The 17,768-nt window shown below is 40.8% G+C and overlaps 1 protein-coding gene across 3 annotated transcripts in view; it reads right to left on the reverse strand.

Annotated features, from left to right (window-relative positions):
• The window catches only part of HHAT (hedgehog acyltransferase), a 309,905-nt gene that overhangs the window by 17,764 nt on the left and 274,373 nt on the right, over positions 1–17,768 (reverse strand). The window contains exon 12 of one of the 3 annotated variants that reach the window (XM_046684435.1): positions 6,755–6,843. The exons of the other annotated variants lie outside the window; for them this stretch is intronic. Within the exon in view, the coding sequence (XP_046540391.1) occupies positions 6,755–6,843 (89 nt within the window). The remainder of the gene's footprint in view (positions 1–6,754; positions 6,844–17,768) is intronic. 3 annotated transcript variants of the gene reach the window in all.

The raw sequence follows: 17,768 nt of genomic DNA on the forward strand, positions 1-17,768 counted from the left end.
CTATTCCCTCCCCTTCATTCCTCTTCCCTCCCCTCCCCTCTCCTCTCTTTCATCGATCTATCCCACCCACCTGCCCATTTAATATTGATTGGTGGGCCAGGCAAGGCTTTACTCTCTAAGGCCTCTCTCATGGAAATCTCCCAGTGTGGCTGAGTCACTCATAGGTATCTAGCATCTGTTCCAATTACCTCCCCCAGCTCTTGACAGTTAGGTCTTCCTTCAGTTCTGAGCCAACCACGATGGATGAAAGCAAGGATTATGTTAATTAGCCTCAGCCATGCCTTGTAATGGGCCTTGGGTCAGGGCTCAGGGCTGTTGGGAGCCTCTCATCTCCTGCTCCACCAGCCCCTTCTCTGGGTTTCCCTCACTGCCCACCAAGCCCTGGCCTAGAGGCCACCAGCGGCAAGTCCAGGTGCCTGCTTTATTACTTGAAGCCCAGGTTTTCTATGCTCCACTCCAGGATGGTCCAGGCCCTATCACTAAGCTTAGTTTACTCCTCGAGTCTGAGCAACTCGTATCAGAAAAGAGGAGGAGGCGGAAGACGAGGGGAAGAACGGGCTCCTTCCCCTTTCCGGCTCTTGTCAGTATCTCTCCAGCACCAGAAGGGAACAGTGGCTCCCAACTCCAGCTTCTATCACTCTCAGTCTCAGCAGTACTTGCCTCCCTTGAAGCCTGAAAACTAGTCAGCAGTACCCCCAGGTCTGAGGTTCAGGCATAAGCCAGACAGCACCCCTCAGAGGTGTGAGCACCAGCCACCAGGGGCCTCTTCTCTGAGCTCCCAGAGTCTAGCGATCCCGCCTCTTCCTTTGTGTCTCCTCAGCCCTAGGGCGAATAACTGTTTACTACAGTTACTAAGGTACTAATATCCGGGTTACCTCAGTGTCCCCTTTTGCTCTTTCAGCTTTCTAATACATGTGTAATTCCCTGTATTAAGTCCCTTCTGTTTGAAATACCTAGCACAATCTCTGTTTGCCCAACTAGACCTCAACAGATGCATCACCTAATTCCCAATTTTAGCCCAGAGCATGATGAGTGGCCCCCGTGGAAGCAGGAGGCTTGGGGAAGGAGAGGCAATAATCATGTCGAGCCTGGAGAGATGAGTGGGGGATCTGCCATGCACAGAGGAGGGACCCAAGATTTTGGTGATTTACCTGTTACAGAGAATCACCTGGAGGGGTTCTCACCAAAGTGTTCTCTTTCTCTCATGGTCAGAATCATGATCTGTTCTTTAAAAATTACTCAAGGCTCCATTCTGAGCTGGTTCCACTCTCTCCCCATGAGACTGTAAAGCTCCCAGGAGACAATTATCTAGGCCTTCCCAACATGACATTCAACTAGTAAAATGTCACATAGTGGAATTTTCTGAATTTATTATATGTATATATATCATATAAAATATATACAACTTTTTCTTTTTGAAATTTATAATATGAAAACATGTCCAAAAAACTCCCTATATTTGGCCCTTCTGGACAAACTAGGGAAGGAGTGTGCCATGAAGCAAATAAGTTAATAAAGGATAGGCTTGCCCAGTGCCCACATGCCTCCAGCTCATTCCCTGCCTTTCCCATCACCTTATAAGGAGAGAAGGATTCAATGGGGTATCTTGTCTAAATTAGTAGCTACACAGGGATACCCAGCTGATGCAGAAAGAGATCAAAAATGCCTTCTAGTCAAAAGCTTCCAAATGTTCTGAAGAAGAGATTGGGTTGTAGCTGAATCCCCTTAAATGTGTTTACAGTTGGCTAAATTACAAAGCTGCAAATAAAAGGCCCTTGTATTACGTTTGCCCTTGTATAATCAGACTATGCTCCCTTTTGTTAAGTCAAGAATACACCTATAGTCCTATCCTTTTAATGGAAGCTTTAAAAATAAATTTTTAGAAATCCTCTCTACTTCAGCACTCTCTCTAGGATAAGGAATCACAAAGCAGAAACGAATAATATGACCTACCTCTACGGTTGGGGCCAGTTTCAGGAGCCAGAACTCTCAGCCCCAGAAAAGAGCCCTGCCCTTGGACTCAGGAGTCTTGAGTTCTACCACTTCTTAGCTATGTATACTAACTTCTCTGAATCTCTTGTTTTCTTTAATACCAGGACCATTGACCACTCACATAATCATTATGAGAAGTGGACCCATCTGATTCTCCATTCATTCAGCAGGATGCCTGAATAAGGCAGAACTCTGGCAAGAATGTACTTGGACATCTCACAACTCTAAGTCCAAAAACATTTCCTTAGGCCTAAAAGTTGCCATTGAACAAGCCCATTTCTGGCTTGTAAAGGTATGCAGACACAAACCCTGAATGTACTCTGTCTGCATAAACATCTTGCTATTTTTGTTGTTTCTAACCCCAAACTTGCTGCTATTTAAACCTACCATCTTTCCGGTATTGCTGGTTGTCAGTAGCATGATTTCTGTAACATCAACGTGGATCCCCATGCCCAACATTCTGCTTTCCCATTCCCCATAAGCCAGATAAGCTGGTTGACTCCACATACGACAGGTCAAGGTCATACGTGACTCTGACTCCCATGGGCTCACTATCAAAGACAACGTGGCACCTGAGGCAGCCATCTCTCAGATACAGCATGGATGGCTCCAAGCAGCCATACTCACAAGTGGAAAACTACTGCATTACCTGTATCCCACCACCTGAGGGTCACATTTGTGCACAAAGGTCTACCACAGCCATGATGAGGTTTGCCTCCAGCACTACCAATCATTGCTGTATTCAGTGTGACCAGTACCGTGCAGGAGCTATCTTGGTCTGGCCCACTCAGACCTATCTAGATTACTCTTTGGGAGCTGCTGTGGGCCCATGTCTTGTTTTGTGAATCCCTATGCAATTACGCTATGCTTAAACTCCTGAAAATGAGTCTATACTCCTGAGTTCACTTAGATATGGGGAGAAAAGAGGCTCCTGCATATGCTAGGTGGTTAGAGGGGACCCAGAATGTGATTCCAAAGACTATCTGAAGACAGCCATGTTTATGAGGATAATCCCCATGTTTTAGGTACTAGAGTTGACTATATAGCCAAATATATTTTAAATATCCCTTCTCCCCCCCTCAAGTATTTGGCTGAGGTCAAGATTATACAGTTGGGCTAATTCCAAGGATTTGAATTCCTGGAAGGTGTTTTCATACACAACAATTGTGTTATTAAACACAAAATTCAATGGTGCTAGATATCTACGTCTAAATAAATTATACAATCATTATGCTGGGAATGGTCTGTTTTTAAAAGGCTCAATTCTGGTGTCACTTTAAACTGAACCACAAATTCTCTGAACATTTCTGCATGCAGGCATGTTCATTCAAACCCTCGTAATATAAACAGTTTTTGCATTTTGCATAATGCACATTCAGGCCTCCGTGCAATTTTACAATTAATCCTGCATTTTGTATTAACACACGTGGAATACATACAACCACTAATTTCACTACAGAACAAATAAATTCTCACTTGGAGAAAAAAACTGCTGGAGAACGCATATGGTATTATGCGTAATCAATCAGCTGGTGGGGCTTTAACGCTAAGTCTCTATGGATTTAGAGTCTTGGGATAATAACCAAATAGCACTGAATAAGCAGATTGGATATTGAGGGCAAGATTGAAGACCTCTATCGATGAGTAATGAACCTAGAGCAGTGCAATTGCAGAAGAAAAAACCCAAATGCTGCCCAGATGGGGGGAAGCTGTTTCTCACCCCCAGCCCCACCAAGTACACTGCCAGGGTAGGAAGGGCCTGCCTTCCTACCCTGGCAATAATAAATGCATGGCTTCAAGTCTCCTTCAGCCAAACCCTATGTTGATTATATGTTCATTGTAGTCCTCTGAGGAAGCCTGGCAGCACTCAATTCACATGAATATTTTTATCCCCCCCATGCAAACGTGGTTCAGATGCTGAAAGTGACAATGCCACACAGTTGCCAAGAGGGTATGAAGTTTTATCACTCACGTAATGAGGATTTCTGGGGAGGGCAGACACCCAAGCCATTCTGCAATGGCTTCAGCTAAGGGAGGGGCAAGTGGCTTTGGTTTGTACGGTGGTTGGGGGTAGGGCCAGGGTGAGCAGCGGCTGGATTTGCATGGTCTGAACTTCCTGGTAGCACCCAGAGAAGGATTGAGTCCGTTTTCTTGTTGGCTTGCCCAGAGATGGGACACAAGAGGATGAAGGAGGGTGAGGCTTGGATGCTGTCAGCAGTCAAACATCAAAAATGGAGACACACTGTTTATTACAATTTTCCTACCTTTGAGCTGCCATTTACGGATTTAAAATCCTACTCTGAAATTTACCTACTGTTTGACTCAACCTAAGTAAATCTCTCTCCTTATCAGTAACAGTCATATAACATTTTAAATAAATGATATCAGATATATCAAAAGAAACTGGCCTGCACATAACAGATGCTCAATAATTGTTGCTGAATCTCAATCTGGAAATTCAAGGGAAAAAAGTCTGTTTCCTCCACGTAGTTCCACCTTTACCCTTAGTTTGTGTTCTCACGAAAACCAGAGGCCACCAGCTCTAGTAAGACTCTTGAAAGTATTTATCAGAGACATTGAGACAAAGGGCGAGAAAAGAAAAGTAGAAGGAGTTATAAGGCTGGTAGTCAGGGGGTTGGGGGAGCAGGGAGGGCAGTGGTCAGGGCACTGCAGAGGACAACTCCCCCAAGATGGGGCACAGAATATGTCTGTCTGAGGCAAATCTGCTGGTCAGAGTGGACAGATAGGTATCCTGGCTAGAGAAAGGATGGCTCCAGTGGGGTGGAGTAAAGCACAGGAAACTATTAAGCGTTATGGGTTGGATTGTGTCCCCCCAAAAGACACATTTAAGTCTTAACTCCCACTACCTCAGAATGTGATCTTATTTGGAAATACAGTCACATGTCACTTAGTGACAGGGGTATGTTCTGAGAAATCTGTTATTAGGCAATTTTGTTGTTGGCAAACATCACAGAGTGTACTTACACAAACCTAGATGGTACAGCCTGCTACGAACTTAGGCTATATGACACTAATCTTATGGGACCACTGCCGCTATGTGGTCCATGGTTGACCAAAACGTCGTTATGCAGCACATGACTGTGCATTCTTTGCAGATGTTACCGAGTTAAGATGAGGTCACAATCAATTAGAGTGGGCCCTAAACCCAATATGACTGATATCCTTATAAGAAGAGGAAAGACAGCCACAGAGACAGACGGTCAGGGAGCATGTCACATGATGACAGCAGCAGAGATCACAGGGATGCAGCTGCAAGGCAAGGAGCACCAAGGAATGCCAGCCACCACCAGAAGCTGGAAGAGGCAAGGAAGGATTCTCCTCAGAGTCTCAGGGGAACACGCCCCTGCTGACATCTTGATTTCAGACTTCTGGCCTTCAGAATTGTGAGAGGATGAATAATGTTGTTTAAGCTGCCCAACTTGTGGTATCCCGTTACAGCAGCTCTAGGGAACTAACAGAGTAGAGAAGAGATTATCCATTACTTTCTTTTTTTTTCCTCCTTGAAGATTTGAGTGTATAATTTTACTCAAAACTGTAACAACTTGGGATGCTAAAGGTTTTTGTTTTAGAATGCTGAACAAATCGCGGAACTTCACATATTGCCAATTATCTTAATCCCTTAAAATTATTTTAAATATACGAGAAGATATTTTATATAAAATATCTAGAGTTTTGGCTCATAATAATTTTTATACTCCATGTTTAATATTATAACAAATTCGTGAACAGAAGAGAAAGATGCATTTCTGTGAGATCTCCAGGCAAAGATGAAACATTTACAGTGATGATCTCTGGTTTATGGGATTATAGGTAATTTTTCTTTTTTTGGTTAGCTTTCAAATTTTTTGGTAACTTTTATTACAACATCCTCATGGTAATAAAAAACATTTTCAAAAGAAACACATCTTTACTTTCTAAGAGACATTATTATTTTCATAAAAGCAAGAAACAGGATTCAATAGCTGGTCTTATGGGCTTTTCTCTTGACTTTTGATCCTGGGGCTCAGAGATGTGTTCATAGTGTCCTGATTTGGCCTAAAAGGATTAGAATAGGGCACACAGTTGCGGGAACAAATTTGTTCCTTTAGAAACTGGCAAAAAATGAACTCAGCCTGCCAGCGCAAGAGGCTCAGCCCAGGAGCTTGTGGAGAACTTTTTCTGATTTAGTGTAACATGGATAGTCCTCTTATTCTCAGGAGTTTTCACAGATAGGCCTTAAAGTCCCGCTGCTGATAAGTCTCTCTGTAACCAAAAGCAAACATATTTCAAAGTAAATGGAGAGCTCTGGCCTGCTATGACTGCACAAATCTAATATAGCCTCTGTCTCTTGCTACTTACAACTAAAAATTGCAAAAGTACATAAAGAAACTGAGAACTCAAAATAAATAAATAAACAAAAGCAGCAGATTTTGGAGGGGTTAAAATTTGGTGAAGCGCGGGGGCAAGATTCCCACCGTTTTTTTCTCTTTTATCTCTTGGCTGTGCCCAGAGAGCGGGTCGAGTGTGGAGCTCCAGGGTGCAGCAGCAATATGGGAGGAGAAAACCCTGATAGAAATCTTGTCTTTCTGGACAGAGCAACAAAAACAGGGGCCCCTCTAGGCTGGAGAGTGTGAGAGGAATCCTGGAAAGGAGCAAGCTGGAGAAGATGCTCCTTGTGTACCAACCCCCAAAGTCTCAGACTCACAGCTGGACCACACAAGCAAAGACGCCCAAACCACTGCTAGGAAGCTTGGACACTGACCTTCCATTTCAGCCACAGCCAAGTCCCCGACTGAACCCTGAGCGGCAAAGCGGACCCAAAGCAACACAGCCAGGGCTTTGAAAGTTGAACTGAGAATGGAAGCACAGAACTTGCCGTTAGAACCTAACCAGGTTAATTGTTCTCTATCTCGATGGTGGCAGTGACAACACAGGTGTATCCACTTGTCAAAATTTATTGACTACCATACAGTACTTAAAATGGCTACATTTTATTGTATGTAAATTACACCTAAATAAAGTTGATTTAAAAAGAAAAAAGAAAAGTGATAAATGGTAGTGTCTCCATAATAATGAGGGTAGGATCTGGTAAGGAGGCAGCCAAGTGTGATGGAAAGCCATCCTATTTGCAAAGCTGGATGGCCATGAACAAGTTTAACCTCTCGGATTCTCTCTTTATCTGTAAAATAGGGATTAGAATAACTACCCTTCTAAAGAATTTTGTGAGGACTAAATGGGATACTATAAGCAAAGGCCTAGCCAAGTGTGACATAAATGTTAGAGGATGTTTACTTTCAGATGCCCACTCAGAGGGCATGGTGACGGGCAACCAGTGAAACTTATGAGAAGAGGCCTAGGCAGCGGCAAAGGCTGTTAGACAGCTCCATACAGCCCAGTGCAGGTTTCCCGCACTGCCCCATGCCTTAGAACAAGAGGTCCTAAGCAAAAAGTCTTCCATGCTTAAATGTCAAGGAAATGCTGAATTAAACAAACATCCTTACTATATGGCGAAAGTGCCAATGTATATGGTAAATTTTCAAGAGGATATGCTGTGCAAAAGTTTCCAAACCCATTTTGCCAAGGATCCCTTGCTAGATGGAACATGTCAGTCTCCCAAGAGTATTATTTCATGGATTATGCTTTGGGAAACGCTGACCTCTTGAAATGAGCATAGGACTGAGAGTCATGAGAGCTGGCCTCTAGTTCTGGCCCTACACAAGTAACTTGACCTCTCTTGGCTTCAATGTCCCCATCTCCAAAATGGGAGGGTGAGGCCAGAATCTCTCCTCCAAGATCTTTTTGCACCTAAATTTCCATAATTCTACGGCTTTTGTAAAGTATACTAAATTGTCTTGCATCGGAAGGAGGGTAAACCAGAGGACCTTGAAATTTCCAAATAATTCTTCAAAAATGCCCAAAATTTCAGTTCAAATCTCAAAAAAAGAAAAAATAATAATTTCCCCATGGCATGAAAATTTCTAGAAGTATTACAATTCAATTCTTGGCATATGAATATATCATTTTCCACTAGCTCTAAACACCACTGGCTATTCTGTGTAATGTTTCCAGATGCTTCTGCAATTAGCTCTGTTATATTCAAATTCTGCCCACTAAATTGAATAAAATGTTCCCCCTTCTCTTCGAACAAAGCCGTCTGGTGGCAAAAAATAATGGAGCTAATGAGGGACCATAGGAAAGCTGCAATCTGCAGGCACGTGGTTCACGCAAAAGCATTAAGTGATTGATTTCCCAGTGCTAAATCGTGATCCCCACCCCCCCACCTCTGCATCTCCAATTCAACTAGCCTGGTTACAGTGATGCCTTACAAGATGAAGGAATGATTCACCTGCCATATGAGCAGTATGTTCCAAAACGTTTTGGAATATATTAGGTATTTCCCCATCTACATACATAGTGATTTCATTTGTGATTGATCAAAGAGCACCACTGACTATTAGATGTATATTTGTTTCCTAAATAAATCAAGAGATATAGCAATATTGTAGAGATGTCAATTTTTTGCCAAATTTATATACATATTTAATGCAATTCCGATCAGAAACCAACCAACTTTTTTTTCCCGCCAGAAATTAGCAAAATGTTTCTAAATTTTGTATGGAAAGTCAAAGGTCCAAGACAATCTCAAAGAACAAAAGTGGAGGAAATACATTATCAACAACAAGAATTATAAAACTTCACTAATTAAGACATTACAGTATTGGCTCAAGGGACAAATTAATAATTGGACATCTGATTTATTACAAAGATTGCACTACATCAGTGAGAAAATGACAATCATTCAATGAATGTTGCTGGGTCAATTAGATATTTACATAGACAAAAAAATCCTGATCCCTATTTCATATCATACACAAAAATTAATTCCAAATGGAGTGTAGATATAAATGGAAAAGGTAAAAAAATAAAGCTTCTAGAAGACAATATAGAGTGATATCTTAATGACCTTGGGGTAAACAAACATTTCTTAATGAGGACACAGAAACCGCTAATGATGAAGGCAAGACTGATAAACAGGACTTCATGAAAATTAAAAATTTCTGTTCATCAAAAAACACCATTTAAAAAGCAAAATATGGGACCAGACAGGTGGTGTAGTGGTTAAGTTTGCGTGCTCCACTTCAGTGGCCTGGGGTTTGCGGGTTTGGATCCCAGGCATGGACGTACACACTGCTTGTCCAGCCACACTGTGGCAGCATCCCACATACAAAATATAGAAAGATTGGCACAGACGTCTGCTCAGCGACAATCTTCCTCAAGCAAAAAGAGGGAGATTGGCAACAGATGTTAGCTCAAGGCCAATCTTCCTCACACACACACACACAAAGTAAAATATGGCAGCCACAGAGTGGAAAAACATATTTGCAATACATAAAACCAACAAAAGACTCTTACCTGGAATATATATAAAGAATGCTTATAAATGAAGAAGAAAAAGGCAATCAATTCCATTTTTTTAAGTGGCCAAAAGACTTCTAAAGGCATTTCACAAAAGAGAGTAAACAAGTGGCCAATAAACATATGCAAAGATACTTCAACTTCAGTCATCAGGGAAACACAAATTAAAATCATGATGAAATACCGTACACACACACACAGAGGAAGAGCTCAAGTTAAGAATGTGGATAATTCCAAGTTGTGGAGAGGATACAGAGCCACTGGAATCCTCATGCACACCTGGTTAGAGAATAAATTGTTGCAACCACATTAGAAAACTCATGACTTCTACTGAAACTGATCATCCACATATCCTAAAACCCAGCAATCCCACTCTTGGGTTTGTACCCAATAGAAGTGTGTACATATGTGTGCTAAAAGACATGCACAAGATTTTTCAAAGCAGCACTATTTGTAATAGCCTCAATCTAAAAACAATCTAAAAAGCCAGTCAACAGTTGAGTAGACATACGAATTGTGGTATATTCATACAATGAAATACTATACAGCAATGAAAATGAATAAACTTGCTATACATAATGATGCTGCTGAATCTCTCAAATATAAGGTTGGAAGAAGACACAAAAGAGAAACAAATATAGTCAGTTCTGCTATAACGTGATATATGTGTTCCTAATAATCACCCCACTACATAAAATCATGCAGTTAAAAACCATAGGGCTTAAAGGAATAAACAGGAGCATAACATTCAGAAACTTTGCCAGTGACACATGAAAGAAAACAAGATAGAAACCTAATAACAGTGGTAGCACAGTTTTATGTATGTAAAATGGTCAAGAAATGAATAAGTACGAAAATAAATAATACTTTATGATTACAAAGATTTGAAGTTTGCTTATAGGAACGGGATTCAGAAGGGCTGCAGTTGGGGTCGGCCCTGTGACCTAGTGGCTAGGTTTGGCGCGCTCGGCTTCAGTGGCCCAGCTTGGGCTCCCAGCCTGGACCTACACCACTCCTCAGTGTAGGTCGACATACATACAAAATAGAAGAAGATTGGCACAGATGTTAGCTCAGAACGAATCTTCCTCAGGAAAAAAAGAAAAGAAAAGATGGGTTGTAGCTTTCAAGTTACTGTGAAGTGATGGAAGGGCAGTTATCTGAAATTGGATGAAGAGTGACACTAGATGTGGTGGGTGTGGCTCACCAGTTCCATGCTGGATGAACTGAGGTAGCTGGTAGTCATTTGAGGTGTGTGCATGTGTGCGTGTTGTGCATTCCTACCGGGCTTAGTTCAGCTGGGGGCAGTTTTCTGCATTCACTTAGAGTTTCTTCAGGACAAAACTGCGCATAAACAAACACTAAATTGCATTATGCTCAAATTGTTCCCTAACGTATCAATCACGATGGAAATTTGCATTTTCAAAACAAGCATTATGGCAGAACTGATAGTACCTTATTATTCTATTTAAATAAAGTTCAAACACAGGCAAAATTTATCTATGTCATTAGATATCAGGTGTCAGCCACCCTAGAAGGGGTTGTGACTAGAATGGATCACAAGGAGAAACTTCTAGAGTGCTGGGTACTGGCTAAACAGGTATGTCCAGTTTATGAAAATTCATGCTGCACACTTAAGATTTGTGCACTTTATGTATATTATAAAATAAAAGTTCAGAAACGGAATGTTACTTTCAAGATTGAAAAACAAAATCTCCATCTTTTTGGAAGCCTTCCTAGACTTTTAGGATAAGTACTGAGATTTTCCTGCCCCCCATATGGAAATTCAGTTCCTCCCAAAACATACACTAATCACTGATATCCATGTCACAAACATTTATATGGCTCTTTTCACGCAGCGTTCAGTAGTTCATCATTCACACCCTAAAAAATAACAAAGCAGGATTCCTAAATTATCAACTCCAGATAGACACTTAGCAGAAACCCCAGCATTTTCTTAGCAGTGTGATGGAGTGCAAATAGCACTGAAGAAGGAATTAGATGACATGGGTTCAAATCTCAGCTCTGTCATTTACTAGGTAAGTGGGTTTGGCAGGTCATTTGACTTAAGCCCTAGTTTCCTCACCCACTTAAATAAGAATAACAATTCTGTTCCATCTATATTACAGACTGTAACGCAAATGAAAGTGCTTTGCAAAATGTAACGGGATATCTATGTGTCAGATGCTATTACAGTATTTTCTCTTTCATGATCAACTAAAATTTAAGTCTCCTCCTTCCTTGTTGGTATTCATCAATGATGTCTTAGACATCAAAATCCCAAATAACAAGGACGCTTGGCATTAGCCTAAAGTTTTTTTTGTTTGTTTTTTTCAATACAGCCCCCTGTGTAACTAGCGCTTCCACAAAGGCATTTTGATGGTGACGATGGTAAGGAATTTGGTGCTCTGATAGATTTACATCTTCATGAGGAAAACATGTGTCCACACAAAATTTTGAAGTATGTGCAGATTTAGAGGCATTTTAAGACTTCCTATCCACCTTATTGGAGTCAGTGCTCAGTTACCTGCATTCAGAGAAAAATTTTCACTATAGCTAACATTGTCCCTATTCCACTCCCTCTGGGCCTTGGGAAGACGATGACCGGGGCCATCCTCTTCCCAAGGCCCCTCCATCTTATCTCCTAAAATTCAAGTTTATTTTTCCTACCAAATCAAGCAAATTGAAGAGGGTGCAAACATCTGATATCTAACAGTATGCCTCTAAACCCAGATGCTGATTATTTGGATATGTTACAGTTTGGATTATCTATATCACTGGACATATGGAAGTTGCCTAGAGCTGTTGGGTTCATGTCTCCCTCAAGAATCTCAACACATATTCTAGATTCTGCTCATTCAACTTAGTGGGAGAGGTTCACACAGAGTATAATGCTTGCTCCTTCTTAGCCATGGAGCAAATCTTCCAAGCTTGAAGAGATGGGCACTGGAAGGGCACTAGAAATTTCCCAGAGTGTTAACTATGCTGGTATTAACAGATCAACTATAATAGAGTATCTCAGGAGTGACACAGGGAGTATTTCAATCAGAATCACTAGGAGTGTTCATTAAAATACAGATTCCTGGGGACTACCCAAGACCTACCGAATCAGAATCTCTTCAGAGGTAGGGGCTCAGGATTCTGCATTTTAAATAAGCTTTTCAGGTGATTCTGACGGGCAGCAAAGTTAGGAAACAACTGTACTGGAAGTTGGGCAAGAGAATAGCTGACATCATACTGATTAATGATGACACAAAGGGGAGAAATCTCATTAGGAGAGCTGTGTTAGACCAGGTCAACCCTGAAATCACTCAACACTGTGTTAATAATGAGAAATGCTGCTACCAGGCATCAAACCTGCACTGAACCACAGACAGGAGGCAGGAGAGAATGTCATACATGTTTAATATTGAGTTGTCACAGCAGATAAACAAAACCAGAAAAACACCTACACAGCATTCTGAGGACTCATCAGAGGTGAGATGTGCCCCAGGTGTTCCTGTCACTTCAGCATGCCCCTGGCTATGAATCAAACTACTCTCTCCACTTCTATGCATCCATCTGTTTCCTGGATGGATTGAAAAAGCATTTCCTCTGGAGAGTTTGGAAAAGTCACCTTTGCTAGGCAGTTGCAAAGCATAAGGATATCAGAAGTGTCAAATTAACATGATGAAAGGCAAGGACTAGCATGGTTCCTAGACTTTAGAAGATGACCAATAAGTGTTTTTTGGATTTATAGAATGAGGAAGTAAGGAAAAAATGTGATGAGATGAGATGGGAGGATGGAGGGAAGAGTAAACTGATAGAAAGAAGGGCAGATGGATGGATGGATGGATGGACAGACAGACAGATGGATTGAGGAACAGATAGAACTACCATGACAGATCAATTATCTTTTAGCTCCAAACTAATTTTTAACATTTTTATTGAGATACAATTAACATATCATACAATTAACCCATGTAAAGTATACAACTCAATGGCTTTCAGTATACTCATAGGGTTGTACAACCATCTCCACAATCAATTATAGAACATTTTATCACCCCAAAAAAGGAATACCATGCTCATTAGTCATTACTCTGTAAACCCCCATCCCTTCCAGCCCTAAGCAACCACTAATATACTTTTTGTCTTCATGGATTTGCCTAATCTGGACATTTCATAGAAATGGAATCATACAATATGTGGTCCTTTGTGACTGGCTTCTTTCACTTATAATAACGTTTTCAAGGTTCATCTACAGTGTAGCATGTATCTGCACTTCATTCCTTTTTATTGCTCAATGATAATCGATTGTATAGATATACCATATCTTATCTATTCATTGACTAACGGACATTTGGACTGTTTCCACGTTTTTTACTAGTATGAATAATGCTCCTATGAACATTTGCGTACAAGTTTTTGTGTGCTCATATATTTTCGTTTTTCATGCGTATATACCTAAGAGTGGAATTGCTGGTCATACAGTAACCCTTTTAACCCGTTTCACTTTTTAGAGAACTGGCAGACTATATTCCAAAGTGTCTGTTTTCTATTTTACATTTCCACAGGCAGTATATAAAGGTTCAAATTTCTCTACATCCTTACCAACACTCATTTGCCATTTTGAGCTTGTTTGTTTGTTTGTTATTACAGCAATCCTAGTGGTTGTGAAGTGGTATCTTATGGGGTTTTGATTTGCATTTTCCTGATGGCCAATCATGTTGCATATCTTTTCATGTGCTTATTGGTCATTTGTATATCATCTTTGGACAAATGTCTATTCAGATCCTTTGCCCATGTTAAATTATGTCATTTTATTATTGAGTTGTAATAATTCTTTATATCGTCTAGATACAAATTTATTATCAGATAAATGGTTTGTAAAATTTTCTCACATTCTAGCTACATTTTCACTATCTTAATGATGTCCTTTGATCACAAAAATTTCTCATTTTGATGAATGTAAGGTGCTAAACTGTTCCATATCTTACCTGCCACCTGACATGACCGCGGCAGTGGCCACCTGGGATAGATCAGAGAACAGACACACAGGCGTCCATCCCAGTTTATAGAACAGATTGTTAAATATTTTGATGTTTGCCAGCCAGTTCTTGACTGCAGTTGGTCAGGGTGGGAAATATTTACACCATGAAAATCATGCAAACAATAAAAAGTAGGGCTTTTTTTCTTTTAAGAGCCAGTTTACCAGCACACTATTGCCAACACCTGCTTCCCCGCTAGCTGAAAGTAGAGTGTTCCTACAAAACCTTTCCTAAATCCGAATGGCATAAAGCGAAGAAGCAACTATGGGAAAAGTTTTTGAGCATTCCAAGACCCCTCAAAATAACACACCAAATAATACCAAAGAACACATAAAACTGAAATGACACTAACATATAGTAAAAGCAGGAATAAAATGATAAATAGACAGCCTACATAAAGTAGAAAAAAAATTTCACTTTGATAATGTCCAACTGATCTATTTTTTTCCTTTAGTTGCTTGTGTTTTTGGTGTCATATATAACAAACCATTGGCTAACCAAGGTCACAAAGATTTACCCCTATATTTTCTTCCAAGAGTTTTAATTTTTACACTTAGGTCTTCGATACATTTTGAGTTGGTTTTTATATATGGTGTGAGGTAGGAGTCCAACTTCATTCTCTTGCTTGTGGATATCCCTGAAACTATTTTTGATAGACGAAAAAGAGGCCACGTGAGTGGAATAATGTTAATATGTTACCAATAATAAGCTACCATTAGTAAGGGCTCACCATGTGCCAGAGACTGTGCAAGATTTGATATTCATACTTTATTTCATCTCCACAGTCACCTATGAGGTAGGTATTAATCTCAATACACAGGTGAGAAGCTGAGTGTTAGACAGGTTAGGTACCTTGTCCACGGTCTCATAGCTAGTAAATGGCTCAAATGTATCTGATTTCAGAGTTCTTTACCACCATTCTGCACTAGCACTGAAACACAGCCCTCAGAAATTAGCAGAGTCCTCAAACACACTTAACTTCTGTTAGCAATCCAATATGAACTCACTAATTGGAATTTATGTGATGCTTCCTATTTATATTTAAGCATCTTAGCAACTCTTGGATGTTTCAAATGCCATGTTTGACTCAAAGGAAAATCAGGATTTCTACAGAATCTAAGAAAGACTTCTGTTTTTGGCAATGGCAGGTAAATTACTTGGATCAATTCTCTCATTGGAAGAGGGAAAAAAACCCATTAAAATTGCTAGATAAATATTTTAACTTTTTTCAAAAAGCTGGCAATGCTCTGCCATGACAGTGAGGAATTTCCAGGCCAAAATTTGAGAGAAAATGAGAACCCAGGGAGACAAGGGAAATTCTTAAAGATATTTTTGTCATGAGAACATTTGTCTGTCTAGACTATGCTGCAATATTTGGGGTAAAATAACAGAAATAAAATCCCAGGGCCTGCTAAAACCAATGAGTCTAGAAGGCAAACCACAAAAGCACATGAAGCTGGGACCTAGAAAGGAATCATAATCACCTGCAGGTTAAGGGTGAACCAGAAGTAAACAGAGCCCCTTTCTTCCGGAGAAGAGGAAGAAGGAAGTGAATCTCTCCCCAGGGGGATGTAACCATGGACCAGTCCTAGGTATCTGTCAGACAGAAGCACAAGTTTTGTCTGGAGGAAGATACCTTCGTACTAGGCCTCAGAAAAAACCTCACATATAAGTATGTAAGAAAATGAGCAGAATATAGTCAAAGATAACCAAGCATATAAAGAACGAGGTGCTATCGGTAAGACCCAGCACAAAAGAAGACAGTGCTTAAAGTCAAGGGGTAAAGATAAAGAAACAGAGGAGACATCTGTAGTGGCCATTTTGTTGCTGTTAGTGCTGCAGAGTTGATACCAACTCCTAGCGACCCTGTGTACAGCAGAGCGGAATCCTGCCCGGTTTTCTTGCACCATCCTCTCACCTGCCAGGGCTATATCAGACAATGCTCCACTGCTATTCATAAAGTTTTCATGGCCAATTTTTTGCAAGTGGGTGGCCAGGTCCTTCTTCCTAGTCTCTCTTAGTCTAGGTCTACGGAAACCTGTCCATCATGGACAACCCTTCTGATATGTGAAATACCAATGGCATAGCTTTCAGCATCACCACAACATGCAGCCACCACAGTGTGACAACTAACAGATGGGTGGTGTGGTTCCCTGACCGAGAAATGAACCTGGGCCATAGCAGTGAGAGTGCTGAATCTTAACCACTAGACCATCAGGGCTGGCATAGTAGCCATTCTTTCTCTAAAATTCAGAAATTAATTTATGTGAGCTACAAAACAGTGGATAAACCTCAAGTAGTTTTGCCCCTGTCTCAGGGACCAAAACCACTAAACTGTATATATGGATCTTTCAAAAATGAGATTTGTGTCACTCTCTTGCAGAGTTCTTTCTGTGACCCATGCCTCCCCCAACCTATTAAGGATGAAGTCTACGCTCCATAGCAAGGCATGTATGGCCTTCATTATCTTGTCTTGAACTTACCTTTTCGGTATCCTCTGGTGCAACCAGCCCATTCACCAACATCACACCTTGCATCCTTTCCTGGTATGATCCTGACAAGCTTGCAGTTTCCTGACTGTGCAATTGTATGCCTCCATGCCTTTGTGCATGCTGTGCTCATCCCCCAATTCTGATACTTACTCATCCTTTAAGCCCACCTCTGACGTCACCTCCTCCATGATGACTTTCTCACCCAGAAGATAAAGTTAACCATTCACCTCTTTGTCCCCAAAGCACTTAACTATCAAAGCACTATGTCCCAAAGCACTGTGGCACATTTTGCCACATTTGATTATCACTGTATCCTAAGCATCGAGTATAATGACCACCAGGAATACAGGATGGCCCTCTCTTTCAAGCAATTTTCTCCGTAAAAAAGATCGTAGCCTCAGTGAGGCTCACCTGACCATTGGGCCTCTTTTCCTGAACCACACAGGCTGAGATGCTTCCCCATTTCTTATTGTCTTACTGTGTACTTTTGCTCCTTTTAGTAAAATCCATGCTGATGATAGCAATTTTTTACAGTAATGCAAAAGATATGACCCAACCCTCCAGCAATCTTATCGGGGTAGCTGCGAAGTGAGTAAAGTAATCAAGAAGCAAGCTTCAAATACGAGAAAAGTCAGTGATAGGTAACTGTGGATACAATCAGAATATTAAAACAGCACCAGAAACAATTTTGTTATGTTAAAAGTTATCTGGTTTCTTCTAGTTTAGTGAAAAACAATGAATTTCTGAGAAAAGGCATGGTTCCCAAGACAGAACCGTGTGATCATGGTTTGGCTATCTGTCACTTGAAAGTCAGCAAATAATACCACCATTACATTGTCTG

Source organism: Equus quagga, chromosome 13, assembly GCF_021613505.1.
Source record: "Equus quagga isolate Etosha38 chromosome 13, UCLA_HA_Equagga_1.0, whole genome shotgun sequence".
In the NCBI taxonomy this organism is placed as follows: domain Eukaryota; kingdom Metazoa; phylum Chordata; class Mammalia; order Perissodactyla; family Equidae; genus Equus; species Equus quagga.